The sequence below is a fragment of the Equus caballus genome, chromosome 16 (assembly GCF_041296265.1).
Source record: "Equus caballus isolate H_3958 breed thoroughbred chromosome 16, TB-T2T, whole genome shotgun sequence".
Lineage (NCBI taxonomy): Eukaryota > Metazoa > Chordata > Mammalia > Perissodactyla > Equidae > Equus > Equus caballus.
In genome coordinates, this window is record NC_091699.1 from 8,461,668 (window position 1) to 8,483,067 (window position 21,400).

Sequence of the window (21,400 nt, forward strand, 5' to 3'; positions counted from 1 at the left end):
TCTCTACTACACTGTGCCTTACTCTGTTCTCATTGTGTGTGGTCACTGCACTAAAAAGCCCTGACATTCTTCTTCACCTTTTTGAGCTTAACTGCCACATTATGATATTGATAAAGATATAACTACTTGTGGACTTTTGTAATATACATGCTTCAACACTGCTAGACTCTCATCAGTATTTGGGAAAAAGTCAGTTTATTTGCTATTTGAAACCCACCCAAGACTCACAGCTCAATCTTATTCTAGTATCATCAGTGAGAGTTTTCTTTTTCCATATATAGGCATACCTTGTTTTATTGTGCTTCACTTTCTTGTACTTTGTAGATACCACGTTTTTGCGAGACCCTCCACCAGCAAAAAGATTACGACTTGCTAAAGGCTCAAACGATGGTTAGCATTTTTTAGCGATGAAGTATTTTTTAATTAAGGAATGTACATTTTTTGTTGCTGTTTTTAAAGATTTTATTTGGGGCAGGCCCGGTGGCGCAGCAAATAGTGCACACGTTCTGCATCTCGGCGGCCCGGGGTTCGCCGGTTTGTATCCCGGGTGGGGACATGGCACCACTTGGCAAACCCCATGCTGTGGTAGTCGTCCCACATATAAAGTAGAGGAAGATGGACATGGATGTTAGCTCAGGGCCAGTCTTCCTCAGCAAAAAGAGGAGGATTGGCAGTAGTTAGCTCAGGGCTAATCTTCCTCAAAAAAAAAAAGATTTTATTTTTCCTTTTCCTCCCCAAAGCCCCCCTGTACATAGTTGTGTATATATATATTTTTTAGTTGTGGGTCCTTCTAGTTGTGGCATGTGGGATGCCGCCTCAGCATGGCCTGATGAGTGGTGCTATGTCCGCACCCAGGATCCAAAACAACAAAACACTGGGCCGGCCCAGAGAAGCGTGTGAACTTAACCACTCGGCCACAGGGCCAGCCCTCTGTCTTTTTAGACATAATGCTATTACACACTTAATAGGCTACAATACAGTGTAAACATAACTTTTATATGCACTGGGAAACCAAAAAATTCCTGGGAATCGGTTTACTGGAGTATTTACTTTACTGCAGTACTCGCTTTACTGCAGTGGTCTGGAATTGAACCCACAATCTCTCTGAGGTATGCCTGTATTGGTCTTCATTGCTATATATGTCATATTTTGCAAAATAATAATGAGGATAATCAATCTATGATGTAATACCTTTTCTTTAATATCAGGATGAAAATCTGGCTTTTTGAAAAGCTATCAATTGTACATCAGATAGTTAAATTTTCCTTTCATGAGATGATTACTATACTTGAAAACAATTACTTAGGAGCGCATTGTTCTCTCTCTGAGGCAGCAAAGATAACTTCCTAAAACTAGCTAAAAACCTGAAGATTGCTACTGTTTAAACACTAACTTTTAGTATTTATAAATTGTTACGCTTCAAATCCCCTCTGCAATACAAACTATTGAGTGATATCCATGCATGTAAAAATGCAGTATCTAATCATTCTTTTCCTTAAAGGCACAGAAACTCCCTAACAATTTTATTTTTGGTTCCGTTAGATAGGAGAATGCCCCCTGTTGCGCACTTTGTAATACAGTCATACAAATGTCTGAGTATGAACGTTTAAAATCTTACTGCAAAAAACGTTATGTTGGAAACAAAACTTGTATTTTATAAATGAGAAATCTTGATGCAATATTTATGAAACAAATCTTAACAATGTTAAAATTAGTGAACATAAATCATTTTTTCCAATGTTGAACAATTCTTTTATAAAAGCATGAAAACATTTTTTTAATCTTGAAGAAAATAACACTTTCCTTTGAATTAATATAAGTTGGTACTTGTATTACAAAAAGCGTTATCCAGGGCCCACCCAGTGATATAGTGGTTAAGTTTGCAAGCTCTGCTTCAGCAGCCCGGGGTTCACCGGTTCAAATCCTGGGCAAGGACCTAGACACCTCTCATCACACCATGCTATGGCAGCATCCCACATACAAAATAGAGGAATAGTGGCAACACATGTTAGCTCAGGGCCAATCTTCCTCATCAAAAAAAAAAAAAGTTATCCAAACAAAATAGAAAATATATTGTATCTAAAACTTAATGCCAGAAATTTTTACTGAGGGTATAATATTTAATGTAAGTAGCTAAGAAAATCTTATAATGAGGTTAGAAAACATATTTGATATTTAGTATTATTTTGTGTCTTAAAATCTTGGAAGAGAACATTTTGACTAAAACATGCAAATGCACCAAATCTAACAATAAATGTGACAAGAAAGCAAGTAAACATATTTTTAATCCACAAACAGCAGCATATCATAATATAATGAATAATCACCATAAGAATGATAGCAAATTTACATATATATTATTTTCTAAAAACTTGAAGATACTAAAGAAATATCTATGCAAAGCAAATGCATAAATTAATAATATTAAAATGTTTAAAAATAAACCATAAATATATCTTGTGACTACTTCCACCTTGTGCTTAGCTGCATTTTCTCATTGCTTATTATGTTAATGAAATTCTGAACATTAAGTGAAATGCTAAATCTCAGGCTGAGATCTTAGCATATTAGTTGTTCTTAAGGATTTCCTGCCCTCCAGTGGTATCTGCCTTAATATTTTCACTGCACCTTTCAACATTACAAAGAGAAGACACATCACTTATACATTTACATTTTGAAATTATATCACACTGTATGGCATCATCTAACTTTTCTTTCATTACAGGTTCACTCTCAGTTTGTACCCATGCATCACATCTTGCAACTTGTACAGTGCAATTACTGCTTTTGTTTTGCACAATGTGTGCTGAATCACAGTGAGACTGTGGAAACTGACCTGTCTTATCTTTAAGTGAGAACTGGTGAAAATTCTCATTTTGTTTATGAATTTTGGCATTGTTTTTAGCAATCCTATCATGTGGAAGTGTTGCCATCCTTTCTAAATAAAAACTGTTAGTTGTTTCTTTGGTTTTGATGGATCTCCTATTTGAATCTTCAATTTGCTGCAATATTTGATCTTCATCTTCAGACAGCTAAAAGAAATTTAGTAATTTTGCTGTAAATGATGCTTTAATTTTAAAAAATCATTCAATGACTTCAAAGCAGACATTCTTAAATTCACATCATGGAAAATTTCAAAATACAGAAGAGACTTTGGCAGGTGGCAAGTCAACCTGGACTTTTGATTTTTAAAAATCATGGAGGTTATGGATTTTTTAAATAACAAGAACAATAATGATAATGACAATCCTTGTATTACAAATTCAAAAGAAAGGGTCGGCCCTGTAGTGTAGTGGTTAAGTCAGGCGGGCTCCACTTCAGCAGCCCAGGTTCATGGGTTCAGATCCCATGGACCTACACTACTGCCAAGCCATACTGTCTTGGCAACCCATATACAAAATAGAGGAAGATCGGCACAGATGTTAGCTCAGGGCTAATCTTCCTCAGCAAAAAAAAAACAAAGAGGAAGATTAACAACCGATGTTAGCTCAGAGAGAATCATCCTCACCAAAAAAAAAGAAAGAAAGCAAAAGAGCTAAAAAAGAGAAGGGGAATTTTGTCTCTTATCAGTCTCTATAATCACAGGCTACATCATCCCCCTACCCTTTCACACAGAGGAAACGATATACACCACACTCTTCAACCACTTAAAAAGAATGGAGTAGAAGTAATAACTTCGAAAGAAACAGTTGACACATATAACTTGTTCAACTATTCACTCATTGACTTTAGTCAAAAGATATCTATATTGTATCTTTTATGGGCCCAGTCTCATCAAAGAAACAACTTAAGGAGAGTATCGGCTAACAGAAAATCAAATAGAGAAAAGGAAAATTAAACAGCAATAAATATCACAACTGTTACATAAAGTCAAATTTTAAGTACTTTTAATAGGTTTATATTTCAATTTACTAGCTTGAATTTTTCAACTTCACAAAAAATTTATCTCTTAATTACTGCACTAACCAAAATATTCTTTTAGTGAAAATCTTATATAAAAGTACTGATTAGCCAAGCTAAAAAAAAAAAAAAAAGGCAGAGTTAACATTAAAAACCAAAATGAGGTATACGTCTCAGTTGTTTGGCACTGAAATAGGAAAAGTAAGCCCAAGAAACAGCATTAAGACTGGCTGCACACAAATTAGAGAAAACAAGCTCAATACATTTGTTTATTCAAGAAACAAGTATTTTTTAGCATCTGCAATGCAAGTGAAGCAGACACAGTTGCTGCCCTCTTAAAGCACACGTTCTCATTGGTGGAAATGGCATTAACCAAATAATCACATGCGTGCATATGTAATGACAGAATGAGAAAAGCACTATGAAAAACAAGTATGAAGGACCTTGAGAGGATAATTGAGGGGCCTAATTTAGATTGAGGAACCAAAGAGGGGCTTTCAGAAGTAGCGACATATTTACGCTAAGACCTAAAGGATGAGTAACAGTAAGGCAGAGGAAACAGGATATATAAATAAATGCCCTGAAGCAGAAAAGAGACTGATAAAGTAAGGAAAGTGAAATGTCATACGTGCGGAGTGTGGTGAGAGAGGGAGAACACCAGAAGTTGAAGATGTAGCCAGACTATAAAGTAAAATAGAAATCCACTCAGAGGAATAACATGATTCAATTTAAGTTTTCAAAAGATCACGATGACTGCTAACTGGAGAAAAAGTGGAACAAGAGTGGAAAATAGATCTCTTAGGAAACAACCACAATAGTTCAAGAACAAGATGATGGTACCTTAACTAGGGTATTGACACCAGAAGTTGAGGAAGTAGATAAATATGCCAAGTATTTTGGAAGTACAGTTGACTGAATGAAGTGATGGAATGAATGTGGTTAAGGAAGGCAGATGAGGCAGAAAGAGATGACAGTTAATTACTAAGTTTCCAGAGCGAGCAATTGAATGGACAAAAAGGTATCACTAATATAGGAAATATCAATAAAACTGACTTGGGGAGAAGATCAGGGGAATTCAGTTTGAGGAATAAAAATAAGGAGATTTTTGTGAAACATCCAAGAAGAGGTATCCGCTAGGAAACTGGACATCTAAATAAGGATCTGGGCTAAAGTCGTAAAGTTGAGAACTGTCATCAACTAGACAGTATATAAGTCATTGGAGCACATAACATCATCTAGAGTTTGGAATGTAGGTTAAGAGAAGAAAAGGATCCTGCAGCAAACCATAAACACTATGACATTTATATAGGAGGAAGAGTGGAAGAGAAGTAGACAAAGGCATAAAGCAGCACTCAAAGAGGTATGAAAAAAACAAAAGAGTGTGTTATCATAAAAGCAAAGAGAAGAAAATGTTTCAAAAAAAAAAGAACATAATTTCTATTAATATTACTAAAAGTTCTTGTAAAATAAAAACTTTAGTGTCCAACGTATTTGACAAAATAGAAATCACTGGGGTCCTTCCTTAGCAAGAGCAGTTCAGATGGAAAGTGAGAGACAAAAGGTGGACGAAATGAATACGGAAGAATTGATGGAGGAGAATTCCATTAAATGTGATTTCTGAGAAATGCAGCATTCCCACTCAGAACATAGCATGTCATTCCAATTATTCAGACGACAGTCTTCAGTAACACTTTAGTGTTTTCTTCATATAAGCCTTAAGGTTTTCTTTTTGTATGTATTTTTGGTTGTTTTAGGGTTTCAATTCTTATGAGTGGGTTCTTTTAAAAATTCTTTTAAAAGAAACACAACTTTATCATATACACACACACATATCCTGATAAGATTGGCTTTTGTCAATAATAATGAACACATTCATTTATACTTTAATTTTATATTTCTGTTTATGTTCTTACATTTTTAATATTTTTCACTTTTTGTTTACATTTATATTTCCACTAGTTATTGTCTCAACTATTTGTTTCAGAATGTAAACGTACACTATGAGATATACAAAGAATTCTAAACTAGTATAGCATATATTAATAAGCAAAAAAAACGAAAAGCATACCTTACCATCTCTGAACTAGAACTGAAACAACTATCTGTGGGCCTTGGAGAGTAACTGGTAGACGAACTACTCTGTGAAGACTCAAGATCTGAAAACGAACATTTAACTCATGAGGAATGGTATTTATTAATACTCTACTAAATATATACACAGGCAGCAGATATCAGCTGGTAACATAAGTTTAGCTAACATACTGCAGAGCATTTTAAAAGTGTGCCAAAACTAGTTAAAACTTGAGAAACTCCGCATCTTGGATTTCTGACAGAGTATTACGGGTTTATTCTACACTTAAAAGTTTTTCATCTACAAGTAAAATAAGGGTACATAAGGCAAGAAAGGAGAACAGAGAAAATTCAATTGATTTTTTCTAAGATATGAACAATGTTTTATGAACAAATAATTTAAATAATAATTTAAAGTGTCAACCTACAGGAAGGAGGAATAAGGCAAGTTTATTAAGTCCAAAGCACCAGATATTTGCTAATCTAATAAACGAAGCTTCCTTGTACAATAAAAGCTGTATTTAAAAAATCAACTCAAAGCATCCAGTCCGATATTCTTTCATTATGTGCTTAATGTGTTCTCTTATGATAGCAAGTTAAGTTTAAAAATAGGCCTGAGAAGTAGGTCTTGACTCTTCACAATGCATAAATACTGTAGACCAAGAGGGACGTGCATTCACACTAAAGTAGCAACAAAAACAACAAAAAGTACCTACCACCAAATCTAACAAGAGACATGCAGAATCTACTTGAGGAAAACTTTAAAGTGCTTAAAGGTGTTCTAAACAACTATTAAAGATACAAAATTAGGCTGAATTAACAAAAAGACATCCCTTGTTCTTAGATAGGTCTACTCAACATCATTAGTATGATAATCCACACTAAATCAATATATACACTTAGCATTTTCCTGATAAAACTAAAATATTTCTTTGGAGCTACACAAGTTGATTTTAAAGTTTATATAAAAAATAATCAAAATTAGCCAGAAAAATTCTTTAAAAAGTACAAAGGGAGGTGTAACTGTTTTAGAAATTAAGCATACTATAAAGCACTTACCATAAAAATAGTACAGTATTAGCACACAAAGATTAGGAAAGACCAGTAGAACAGTAAAGAAAGCCCAGCACATATGAAAAGTTAGTACATAAAAAAGGTGGTATCACAAATGCCTAGGGAAAAGACGCATTTTAAAAACCTGAATCAATACACATCTCACACCTTAAATCACAATAAACTCTAAAGGGATTAAAGATTTAAGCGTAAAAATATAAAATCATACTAACACTAGAAGAAAACATTAAGTGAATTCATTTAACCTGGGAGTGTAGAGTCTTTCTAATTAAATCCAGAAGTATAAAAGAAAAGATGAATAAAATCAACCACATAAAAAAATACATTAATCCTTTGGCAAAGCAGGAGATATCATAAGCAAAGTCAAAACAAATCTAAAACCAATAATAAACTAGGAGGAAATATTTGTGACATATCACAAAGACCTAAATCTCTTTAATATATAAAGAGTTCTTAAATATCAAGAAAAAAATACCAAAAATTCAATTGGTCAAAAGACATGAATGGAGACTTTAAAGAAAAAGAAATGAAAACAGACATTAAATATTTTTAAAAGACGTTCAACTTCACTTATAGAAAAAGAAAAGCAAACTTAAACTGCCATCTATCCGTCTGTCTACCTATCTATTTTTATAAAACTCACAAAAATTCCCAAGTTTGAACACAATCCCTATTGGTGAGGCTGTGGAATAAAAAGGCACATTTCTGGTGAGATTGCCAAATGATGCAACAGGGAATTTGGTAATATCTATCAAAATTGAATTTTGGCAATAATAACTACACAAAAAAACAATGTATCTCCCCTTTGACACAGCAATACTACTCCTAGAAATTATCCTGAAAATGTACCTCCACAATTAAGAAACATATACACAAAGTTGTTCACCAAGCATTGTTTATAAGAACACAATACTGGAAACAAGCCAAATGTCCACCAACAGGGCATGACTGAATAAACTATAGCCCATCCACATAATAGATTACCAAATTGTCATAAATAAGGGATGAAGAAATGGCTAGTACTAAGATGGAGAAATCTATAAGAAACTTACTAAATAAATGAATCCATTTATTTCATCTATAAAATATCCTATATTATACAAAATATCCTATACTACATTTAAGTGAGAAAAGTGGAGAACTAAGACTCATGTGAATATGTGTGTTTATATATTCTTAGGCTTTATTTTGAAGAAAAACAGAACACAACAAAACATAGTAAAATGATAAACCATAAACCAATAAAAAAGTTACTCATATGAGGCAAAAGGAAATAGGGCAGACAAGATAGGATAGAAACCAGACTACTGGTTTACACTTCAAAAATTTAAATTAAATCCAAAAGAAAAAAGTTGATAAAGATTTCTAGGTATCCTAGCAAAGTAGATATCCGAAAGAATCATTCCATCACAGAATATCTAAAAAGTACCACAAACTATTTTTCATAAAAAGACAGTATAGACTAAAATGACCACTCAAATATGAAGTATTTGCTACACGCAGCCTACAAGCAATTAGAATCTAGTATATATATATGAAAGATATATAGGATATATACATATATATCTACATATGGAAAAGATATATCCTATAAGGAAAGCCAAACTTTCTAAAAGAAATGTGACCAATAGACATGAAAAGTATTTCACAGATAAACAGGGGTGGCAAATCAACCTAATTAATAATGGGAAATATAAATTAAAATTACAATGAAATACCAGATTCCAACAATGATAAAAAGCTGATCCAGTGTTAGTGAGAATATATAACAACTAAGAGTCTTAGCTCCTGCAAGTGGGAGTTTAAACTGGCACAACTACTTTATAAAACAATCTTGTATTACCTAGAATAGATGAAGATGCACATAACATTTGAACTAGCCAATTCTACTCCTTGACTCATATTCAAGAGAAATTTTTTATACATGTGTGCCAGGAGAAATGTCAAGAATTGTCCAAGTAGCATTGTTTATTATAGCAAAATATTCAAAACAATCTAAATAACCAATGCCAGAAAATGTATAAATTGAGGTACATTCACACAACAGAAGGTTGCATAGCAGTAAATAAATAATTAAGTATATTAGAGTCACAAATATCAGAGTGGGTGAACAAAGAAAAGCAAGTTGCAGCAAAATATACAGCATTTGCCTCAATCTGTGAACAGTTCAAAACCAAGCAATGTAAAAGTCTATGTGTGATACCATAAAAACAAATTCAGGATAATAGTTACCTCTAGGGGGCAGGATAGGAAATGCAATTGAGAAGATCTTCAAATGTACTGATTACGTATTATTTCTTAAGCTACAAAGTGAGTACAAGGGTATCTATTTTACTATTATTCGCTAAAATGTACATATATGTTACATATATTCATCATGTATAACACATTTTATAAAAGATAAAAGTAGTTTTGAAGACAATTGCATCACTAGTATATTCTAAGATATCTAGGAAACATATTTGCTGGCAAAAACCTAAAAAAAAAAGCACTTAAAACAATTTCCACTTAAATGTTAGTTTTTTTAAAAGAAAAAAATTCACTTATACTGACGGACTTTCATAGTAGAGGTTGGCCTGCCTTTTAAAGAACACGTTCCTCCTTTTTCCATCAGAATCTAAAAGAAAAATAAAATTTAAGAACTCCTAAGTATACACAATAATATCCACTTATAGCTCCCTTTTCACCCCACCAAATCATTTTACAGTACTCTTCCTTCATATTACTTTAATTCCACAAAGATAATTTTAAACTCACAAAGAAAAATTTGCCTATGACAAACAATAAAACAAAACAAAATTGAAATTCATTTAGAAACAGCAAGCAACAGAAGAGACACTTGATAAGAAATGAATTGACAAAAAAGAAAGGATTCAGGTAATCATAACAAATGCAGCTGAAAAAAGGAAAAGATACTAAAGCAATTTGGAGATTTATTCTGTTTTTCTTTTTCTAATTTGTTAAGTTGGATATCAGTTCATTTATTTTCAGGTTTTTTAAATAGTAAAAGCTCTTAGAGGTATCAATTTTCTACAGAATACATCATTGGTTTTGGTTTTCATCAATTTCTATGTAATTTGTAATTTATTTTCATTTCCTTTTCTTTTTTTCTTTTTCAAAACCAGAGTGTTTCTTAATTTTCAAGAAGATAAGGGAGGTTAAGCAACTTCTTTTCCTCTTCTTTAGTTCTAATTTAATGAATTTTTTATTAGAGAATATGGCTATGAATCTCTCCTTAGATAAATCTCTTAGACTTTCTTTGTGGCTTACTACATGAATTATGTTTGCAAATATAGTAGGGACTTATAGAAAACATATATTCTCTGTTGGTGGGATATACAGTTTTTGATAAATAGGTAGCATAAAGGAGAAACCATCTAGTTGTTCACCAAACATGTTTCCCTTTCCTTTTAAGCATACAGCTAAAACACATTTCCTACCCTCCCTTGGAGTTGGTTTGGACACGTGATTTAAGTTCTGGTCATGGGCAAAGTGGTGTACACCACTGCCAGTGCTGGCCCATAAAAATTTTCTCCACAATCCTCCACTTCCTTTTCCCTTCCGCTATACCCAGTATCAACAAGTTGGAAACCTACCAGTTGAAGATACCAGAGTCCCTACCAGCTTGGAGCCCTGAATAACTTTGTCGAGCAAAGCCTCTTTTCTAACCTCACTATTTAATCATTTAAAAAGCCTTGTACGTTCAACTCTTAGAATATTCAAGCCCCAAACCTGCACCAGTAAGACACAAGCTGAGAAAGCTATATAGACCCCCGAGACAGGCAAACACTCCAATATCCACTTCAGATCTGTTCATAGAGGATAACAGACAAATAAAATGGTCCCAAAGAGAAGAAACTAAATTATTTAAGGAATTTCCCCATCCTCTAGGATAGCAAGATTTTCACACAATGTCTGCCCAGCAGGATTTCATGATCTGTATGGATCAGTAACTCTGTATCACCTCTTCTTCTCCTTTCTGAATGGGCTTTTCATTGAATTTTTACTCTCCTTGTTCCAATAATATATATTTTATTTACATATATCTTGCCATCTTTTTATTTTTAACCTCTATTATTATGTTCTACATGTTTCTTGAAAAACTATAAAGATTATTTTTTTCTTCTCAATTTGATATTCTTTGAATCTTGTTAAGAAAAATCAACCTCTTTATATTTCATATATTAATTGCTAAGCAGGTTTCATTCCTTACATTTTACCTTTCCCATTTATCTAAAAGTTATTTCATTCTTTCCCATCTTGATCAGGTTTCCTAGTGTGACATCCCCACTCCCTTGAATTCTGAATATCTTCTATGTGTCTTTATTTCTCTAGTGATTACCTTCCCATTGGTAACAACCATAATTTAAATCTTATTCCTCTACTACTTTAAAATTAAATAAGTTCCAGTTCAAGACGGCAATGTAGGAGGATCCTGAACTCACCTCCTCCCACAGACACACCAAATCTACAGCTACATACAGAACAACTTCCTCTGAAAGAAACCCCAAAACAAGCTCAGAGACTCCTATACATCAGGGGAATGAGAAAAAACCCACAGACAAATGGGTAGGAGAGGCCGAGACACAATCTTACCATAAACCCCACCTGGGCATGGTGATCCACAACCAGGAGGGAACCCACAACTCTGAGCTTCTCCCCAAGGAGTGAATGGCTTGACCCTCATATCTGGTACTTGAACTTTTAAGACCTTCACCAAAGAGATAAGCCCCCAAAACGTCAAGTTTTGAAAGCCAACAGGGCTTGTGTCCATGAGACCCACAAGGCTACACGGAACGGAAAAACAGTTCCTAAAGGGCTCGCACAGGCTCACCATGCTGCACCTCAGGGCCTAGAGCAGAGGCAGCTCACTGACTATCCAGTCTTTCTGTGAAACAAGCCTATTAGCTTATCCTCATAGCTGCAAACTAAGAGTCAGGCTTCTAATTAAACTCACATCTAAGGGCTGACTGTAATTCTCTCCAGTGAACTCGGAGGCTGGGTACCATCTTTCCACTCTCCCGCTGCCTTGCTCATGGTCACCAGTACCTTGCAGAATGGAGCTTACATTTGAGGGTCCCACAGGACTGTAACAAATGGAGAAAGAGTTCCTAACTGGCTATCCTCCATGGCAAAGCAAAGAGACAGTAGATTGAATCGCACCCCAATCCTTCTGTGAGAGAAGCCTATTTGCTTATCTTAAATCTTTGGCCTAAGGAGCAGGCTTCTAATTTAACACACATCTACAGGCCTACTGAAATATTCTCCAAAGACCATAGAGCCCAGCGGGCACCATCTTCACAGTCCAACTCTGCCTTGCTCCAAGTCACCAGTATCTCCCAGAAAAGAGCTTGTGCACATTGTCTGGAGGCCCAGTTTTCGCAGCTGCCACCCATGGGATGCCCCTTGATCAGCTGGCTCTGGTAGCCAGCAAGGCTTTGAAGGGGATCAGAATTGGCCATCTGAGCCAGCCCTGATGGCCTAGTGGTTGAAGTTCGGTGTGTTCCACTTTGGTGGCCTGGGTTTGGTTCCCGGGCATGGAACCACATGACTCGTCTGTCAGCAGCCATGCTGTGGCGGCAGACCACATAGAAGAACTAAGACTTACAACTAGAATATACAACCATGCACTGAGGCTTTGGGGAGGGGAAAAAAAATGAAAGAGAGAAGAAGATTGGCAATAGATGTTAGCTCAGGGCAAATCTTTCCCAGAAAAAAAAAAAAAAAGAATTTGCCACCCCAAAATGTGTCTCTTTGCCTTGATTATTTTAAGGACAAAAGAGTCTTTGACTCTTTGAAAGAAATTCTGACCTTCCCCCTAACTGCCTAAAAGAATTTAAGATAGAAGGGCCTGTCCCAGGAAGGAGATACCACCATAGATGATTCTAGATGTGGTAGACAGAAAGACATCTAGCAAGGGCCATTTTATCAAAAGATCTCTTTCAGTTCCCATTGTCTACAGATGGCCCAGCAAACACTTGTTTATCAAAGATTTCCATTTCCATCGTCATGTAAATTGCCTTCCTCTCCTTTGAAGTCCCAAACCACTACCCCCAATATCCTCCTTTATCTTTAGCTGAAGATGGTATTAAGGTGGCAATTTCAGCCACTCCAGCAAGATTTTCCTGGGTTTCTCCCATGTACATATGTTATCAAACTTTGATTTTCTCCTGTTATTCTGTCTCATGTCAATTTAATTCTTAGACCAGCCAGAAGGACCCAGAGGGTAGAGGAATTGTCTTCCTCCCCTACAGTTTACGTTCACAGGTCCCACAGGACTATAATGAACAAAGAAAGAGTTCCTAACCAGCTACCGGTCCAGGGCACAGCAGTGAGGCAGCAGACTGAAATGCCCGTCTTTCTGTGAAAGAAGCCTATTAGCTTATCTTCATACCTGTGGCCTGAGGGACAAGCTTCTAACTAAGCACAGACCTAGGGGCTAATTGCAATCCTCTCCAGAGACCAGGAAGCCCAATAGTTACCATCTTCACACTCTCCATCTGTCCCACCCTAGGTTGCTAATGTCTCCAAGAAAGGAGATTGTGCACATATCTAGCACCAGGGTTTCTGTGTCAGCTGCCCAAAAGACACATCCCTTGATAGCCTGGCTCTGGTGGCCAGCAGGGCTTGTGTTCATAGATTCAACAGGATGTCAGCAAACAAACAGTTCTTATATGGCTATCACACCAGGGCTCAGTGCAGATGAGCACACAGAAATGCTCATGTCAAAGTCTTCCCATGAATGAGGTATATTTACATACTTCAAAAGCTGCTGCATCAGGGTCCAGTTTCCAATTAGACTGAATCTAGATGTTGACTGAGATCTTCCCCATTGGGACACTGGCAGGTTTTTGCACACCCTCAAATACTGGGAGCCACTAAAAATAAAGTAGACTGCTTGAACAACCACAAAGGTTTGAGAGACAACCAAGAGCTACAGCAGGGTTGAAACATAAGGTTCATCTCCTGCACGAGGCCACTTCTTCAAGACTAGAGAGGTGGCTGTTTTACAGAATGCATGGAAACCAACACAGAGAATCAAGGAAAATAAAGAAACAGAAGAAGAAATTCCATATGAAAGAACAAGATAAAGCCTCAGAAAAAGACCTTAATGAAATAAGTGATTTACCTGATAAAGAGTTCAAATTAGCCATCATAAAGATGCTCACCAAGGTCAGGAGAAAAATACACGAAGAAAGTGAGAATTTCAACAAAGAGAACATAGCGTAGAAAGTATAAGAAAAATACCAAAAATAAATCACAGAGCTGAAAAATACAATGGAAAGGTACAAAAGAAGACTAGATGAAGCCAAAGAAAGGATCAGCAAACAAAAAGACAGGGCAGTGGACTTTACCCAATCAGAGGAGCAAAAAGAAAAAGGAATGAAAAAGAATGAAGATAGCACAAGGAACTTATTGACAACATCAAGTGGACCAATATTTGTATTATAGGGGTCCCAAAAGAAGAAAGGGGCAGAAAATTTATCTAGAGAAATTATGACTGAAACTTCCCTAACGTGGGGAAGGAAACAGACATCCAGATCCAGGAAGCCCAGAGAGTTCCAAATGAGATGAACTCAAAGAGACCTCACCAATACACATTATAATTAAATTATCAAAAGTTAAAGACAAGGAAAGAATCTTAAAAACAGCAAGATAAAAACAACTTGTTACATCCAAGGAAACCCTCATAAGACTATTAGCAGATCTTAAGCAGAAACTTTGCAGGCCAGAAGGGAGTGGCACAACATATTCAAAGTGCTGGAAGAAAAAACTGCTAGTCAAGAATACCCTATCCAGCAAAGCTGTCCTTCAGAATAGAAGGATAGATAAAAAGATTTCCAGACAACCAAAAGCTAAAAGAGTTTATCATCACTAGACTGGCCTTACAAGAAATGTTAAAGGGACTTTAAGCTAAACCGAGAGGGCCCTAAATCAGTAACAGGAAAACATATAAAATTATAAATCTTACTGGTAAAGGTAACTATATAGTAAAATTCAGAATAATCTAATGTTGTAGGTGATGGGTTAATCACTTATAAAGCTAGTATGAAGGTTAAAAGACAAAAGTACTAAAAATAACAACTACAATGATTTGTTAATAAATACACAAGATAAAAAGATATAAGTTGTGACATCAAAAACATAAAACTTGGGAGGGCAGTAAAAATTTAGATCTTTAGAATGCATTCAAACTTAAGTTTTTAAGAACTTAGAATGTTATAAGTTGTTTTACATAAGCCTCATGGTAACACAAAGCAAAAACCTACAGTAGATACACAAAAGATAAAGAAAAAGGAATCCTAAGCACACCATTACAGAAAATCATCAAATCACAAAGAAAGAAAAAAAGAAAAAACAAAGGAATTACAAAACAGTCAGAAAAAAATGAACAAAATGGCAATAAGTCCACACCTATTAATAATTACTTTAAATGTAAATGGACTAAATTCTCCACTCAAAAAATATGGAGTGGCTAAACAGACTGAAAAAACAAGATCCATCTATATGCTGCCTATAAGAAACTCACTTCAGAGGTAAGGACACACACAGTCTGAAAGTAAAGGGACAGAAAAAGATGTTCCATGCAAATGAAAACCAAAAAAAAACCTGGCATAGCTATACATATATCACACAAAATAGACTTTAATACAAAGAGACTTGGAGACAAAGAGAGTAATAAGAGACAAAGAAGGTCATTATATAGTCATGCACCACATAAAAACGTTTCATTCAACAACAGACTGTGTATACAACAGTGATCCTTTAAGAAAAGTAACATATAGTCTAGGTGTGTAGCAGGCTATACCACTGAGGTTTGTGTAAGTACTGTAAGAGAGGAAAAAATTTTCCTCTACTCTTCTAGGTTTTTCTGGCTGATCTAAAAATTAAATTGACACGAGACAAATTAACAGGAGAAAAACAAAAGTTTAATAACATGTACACATGTGAGAAACACAATAAAACCAAGTAACTAGCCAAAGCCTTCACCTTAAATATCATCTTCAGGTAAAGACAAAATAAGATGTTGGAGATGAAGAGAGTCAGGGACTTGAAAGGGAAAGAAGGCAATTCACAGGTAAGTGAAAAGGAGCAAATGCTTAGAAAACATGTGTTTGGCCACAGAAACAGAAAAACACAGAAGGGAGTCCAAAAATCAGGCTTTTCTAGGTGCCTTCCTGTCTATCACCTAATTCATGTTATGCTAAGGTGATAGCTTGCTTCCTCAGACAGCTTTTTTTAATCTGAATTCTTTTAGGCAGTTAAGGGGTAGGTTACAAGACAAACTTTCTAAGTCTTTTTTTCTCAGAAATAGTCAGCCTAAAACAATCCTCACGTTAAAGAGACACATTTTGGGATGGCAAATTTTGTTCCCCTTTAGTATGCTCTATGAGGTTCTCACAATGATGAAATCGCCTACTGACGTATTTCTCAGAATGTATCCCATCATTAAGCAATGCATGACTGCATAATAAAAAAGGGGTGAATCCAACAAAAGGAGATGACATTTGTAAATATTTATGCACTCAACACAGGAACACCAAAATAAATAAAACAAATATTAACAGACCTAAAGAGAGAAAATATACAACAATACAACAGTAGGGGACTTTAATACCCCACTTTCATCAAAGGATAGATCATCCAGTCAGAAAATCAATAAAAACATATTGGCCTTACATGGCACTTTAGACCAGATAGACCAAACATACATACACAGAACATTCCATCCACAAGCAACAGAATACACATTCTTCTCAAGCACACAAGGAACATTCTCCAGGATAGACCATATGTTAGGCCACAAAACAAATCTTAATAAATTTAAGAAGACTGAAATCACATTAAACACGTTTTCTAACTGCAATGACGTGAAACTCAAAATCAATTACAAGAAGAAAACTGGAAAATTCACAAATATGTGGATATTAAATAATATGCTCCTGAACAACTAATGGGTCAAAGAAGAATCAAAAAAGAAATTAAAAAATATCTTGAGACAAATGAAAATGGAAATACAACATACCAAAACTTATGGGATGCAACAAGAGCAGTTCTAAGATGGAAGTTCCTGGTGATAAATGCCCACATTAAGAAACAAGAAAGATCTCAAATAAACAACACAGCTTTACACCTCAAGGAACAAGAAAATGAACAAACTGAACCTAGTTAGTAAAAGACGGAAATAACAAAGATCAGAGTGAAAATAAATGAAATAGACACTAAAAGACACTAGAAAAGATCAATGAAACTAAGAGCTGGTTTTTTGAAAAGATAAAATTGACAAACCATTAGCTAGACTTAACAAGAAAAAAGAGAGAGGACTCAAATAAATAAAATCAGAAATGAAAGGAAAGCCGTTACAACTGATATCACAGAAATAAAAAGCATCATAAGACACCATTATGATTAATTATACAACAACAAACTGGACAATCTAGAAGAAAAAGATAAATTTCTAGAAACATACGACCTACCAAGACTAATTCATGAAGCAATAGAAAATATGAATAGACTTATTACTAGTAAAGATATCAAACCAGTAATCAAAAACTTCCCAATGTCAAAAGTCTAGGACCAATGGCTTCCACTGGTGAATGCTGCCAAACATTCAAAGAAGAATTAATACCTATCCTTCTCAAACTATTTCAAAAAAGAGAAGAGGAGACAACTCTTCCAAACTCCTTTTATGAGGCCAGCATTACCCCGATATCCAAACTAGTCAAGGACACCACAAGAAAAGAAAATCACAGGACAATATCCCTGATGAACATACATACAAAAATCCTCAATAAAACATTAACGCTTCAATCTAGGTGAATGGCACTATCCCATCAACTACCCATTTACCCAAATAATAAATCCAGGTCTCCTTCAATGTTTTCCTTCTCCCGTAACTAATCAACAACAACTATCAAATCAAGATCTTCTAAATCTTTGTGATAGCTCTTCCCTCATTTCCATCCTTACTTACACTGCTCAACTTCAAGCCCTCATTATTTTTTGCCCTGCCTTGAGTCATGCCACTTCTCAAATCTCTCATTGTTGCTAGAGTCAACTTTTTAATACTCAGATGCCAACAAACTCCTCTACTAAAATTTTTTCAGTGGCTCTGTTTGGTGACAGAAAATAAAACTGGTATATGTCATGTAAAGTCTTTTATGATCTAGCCCTTTATATTGTCTAGAATTCTCTTTTGCCATTCCACCATCACTTGTAATTTACACTATAGTAGCAGCAATAACAACTGGAATGAAGTTACTTTGCAGCTTCTAAAATAAGCTATACTCTCTCACTTGTTAGTTTCTATCTATGTTGCTTCTTCTTCATAGTATGAAGGCAGTTTGTCCATTTGGTAAACTTATTAATTGATATCCGGATCAAAAGTTTTCTCCTCTATTACATCTTCCTCCTGACTAGCCATGAAACTTAGAAATTTTTTTTACTTGTCTCCCACTGACCTTTGTACAAACCCCAATTGGAGCAATTTATCTAAATGTATTATATTTTTTTCTGTTTCTGTCTAGCTACTAGACCATAGCTTCCTTAAAACAGGTCCCATGTCCCTTCATCTCTGTACCTTGCAGAGTCTAGTGCATAACACAATATAAGCTTCATAAGAACAAAAACTGTTTCTTCACCACTGAATCTTCAGTGTCTAGCATACAGGAGAACGACAATAAATTCTATTAAATGAATTCATGATATGTACTCAATGTACATACTGAAGACAAAAAGACAAAACAATTAATATAGTTGAAAATATACAGTCAGATAAGACAAAAGTTTGAATCCTGGCTCAAATGTGTAACTGTGAACAAGTTATTTAATCTTTCTGAACTTGAGTCTCTTTTGCTGTGAAGAGCTTACAGGATCTGGCTCTTGTAGATTAGAACTAAGTGAAACAGAAACTAGTGACCTACTCAACAAAGAATTCAAACAAAATATCATGAGGATGCTCACAGATATGCGGAGAAGAATGGATGAACACAGTGAGCACATCAGCAAAGAACTGGAAGATATAAAAAAAAAAACAATCAGAAATGAAGAATACAATACTCAAAATGAGAAATTCACTCAAGGGACTCAATAACAGAGTAGAGGAAGGAGAAGAACAGATCAGCGAACTAGATGAAAGACTAGAGGAAATCACCCAAGCAGAACAGAAAAGAGAAAAAAGAATTAGACAGAATGAGAAGAGAGTAAGGGAACTCTGGGACAATATCAAGCATGCTAACATTCGGATTATAGGGGTCCCAGAAGGAGAAGAGAGAGACAAAGGGACAGAAAGTTTATTTGTAGAAATAATAGAGGAAAATTTTCCTAACCTGAGGAAGGAAACAGACATCCAACTTCAGGAAGCACAGAGAGCTCCAAACAAGAGAAGCCCAAAGAGGCCCACACCAAGACATATTATAATCAAAATGTCTAAAATTAAAGACAAAGAGAGAATCCTAACAGCAGCAAGAGAAAGGCCGCAAGTGACATATAAAGGGAAGCCCATCAGACTATCAGTGGACTTCTCAGTCGAGACCCTACAGGCAAGAAGAGAATAGCACGACATATTTAAAGGCTAAAAGGAAAAAACCTACAACCAAGAATACTCTATCCATCAAGGTTGTCATTCAGAATGGAAGGAGAGATAAACAGCTTCCCAGACAAGCAAAAATTAAAGGAGTTTATCACCAAGAAACCAGTTCTGCAAGAAATGCTGAAGGGACTTATTTAAGCGGGAAAGCAATAACCACAAATAGAGATATAAAAAAAAAATTATCAAAAAAACCCAAAACAACAACAGCAAAAGACAGGCAATAAAATCACTAGTAAGGTAAAAGGACAGTAAAGGCAGCAGATCAACTACCTGTGAAGATAATATGAAGGTTAAAAGACAAATGTACTAAAATCACCTATTTCAATGATAAGAGGGTAATAGATAGACACACACTAAACACAAGAATATATATGATGTGCAAAACATAATGTGGGAGGAGGGGAGTGAAAAAGTAGAGCTTTTAGAAAGAGGTCAAGCTAAAGAGTCTATCTACTCAATATAGACTGTTACATGCACAGTATATTAAATAGGATCCTCATGGTAACCACAAACCAGAAACCTATAACAAGCAGGACAAAAAGTAAGACAAAAGAAATCAAACATATTACTAAAGATAACCATCAAACCACAAGGGAAGAGAGCAAGAGAAAAAGAAAGGAACTGAGAAGAACTACTAAAACACCCAAAAAAAGAGAAAGTGACAAAATGGCAATAAATACATATTTATCAATAACTACTTTAAATGTCAATGGACTAAATGCTCTAATCAAATGCCATAGGGTGGCCAACTGGATAAAAAAACAAGATCCATGTATATGCTGCATACAAGAGACACACTTCAGACCTACAGACACTCACAAACTGAAAGTGAAAGGATGGAAAAAGATATTCCATGCAAATGGCAAAGAAAAGAAAGCAGGGGTAGCAATACTTATATCAGACAAAATAGACTTTAAATCAAAAACTGTAATAAGAGACAAAGACGGGCACTACATAAAGATAAAGGGAACAATCCAACAAGAAAATATAACACTTGTAAATATCTACGCACCCAACATAGGAGCACCTAAATACATAAAGCAATTATTGACAGACATAAGAGGAGAAATAGACAGTAACACAATAATAGTAGGGGACTTTAACACTCCACTTACACCAATGGATAGATCATCCAAACAGAAGATCAATAAGGAAACACTCGCCTTAAAGGACACATTAGACCAGATGGACTTAGTAGATATATACAGAACATTCCATTCAAAAACCACAGAATACACATTCTTTTCAAATGCCCATGGAACATTCTCCAGGATTGATCACATATTAGGCCACAAAACAAGTCTCAATAAATTTAAGAAGATCGAAATAATACCGTGCATCTTTTCTGACCACAAAGGTATGAAACTGGAAATCAACTACAGAAAGAAAACCAGAAAAGCCACAAAAATGTGGAGATTGAACAAAACGCTACTGAACAATGATTGGGTCAATGAAGAAATCAAAGAAGATATCAAAAAATTCCTGGCGACAAATGAAAATGAAAACATGACACGCCAAAATCTGTGGGATACAGCAAAAGCGGTTCTACAAGGGAAGTTTATAGCAATTCCGGCCTACCTCAACAAAGAAGAAAAATCCCAAATAGACAATCTAAAAGCATACCTAAAGGTACTGGAAAAAGAACAACAAACAAAGCCCAAAATCAGAAGGAAGGAAATAATAAAAATCAGAGCAGAAATAAATGAAATAGAGACTAAAGAAAACAATAGAAAAAATTAATGAAACCAAGAGCTGGTTCTTCGA

General features: G+C 35.2%; 1 protein-coding gene across 1 annotated transcript in view; it reads right to left on the reverse strand.

The window, feature by feature from the left end:
- Positions 1 to 534: 534 nt before the first annotated feature.
- LOC138918160 (regulator of DNA class I crossover intermediates 1-like) overlaps positions 535 to 21,400 on the reverse strand; it is a 74,318-nt gene continuing 53,452 nt past the window's right edge. The window contains exons 12-14 of the mRNA XM_070238357.1: positions 9,598 to 9,661; positions 5,974 to 6,056; positions 535 to 3,032 (exon numbers count right to left, since the gene is read on the reverse strand). Of these exons, the coding sequence (XP_070094458.1) occupies positions 2,568 to 3,032; positions 5,974 to 6,056; positions 9,598 to 9,661 (612 nt within the window). The 3' untranslated portion in view covers positions 535 to 2,567. The remainder of the gene's footprint in view (positions 3,033 to 5,973; positions 6,057 to 9,597; positions 9,662 to 21,400) is intronic.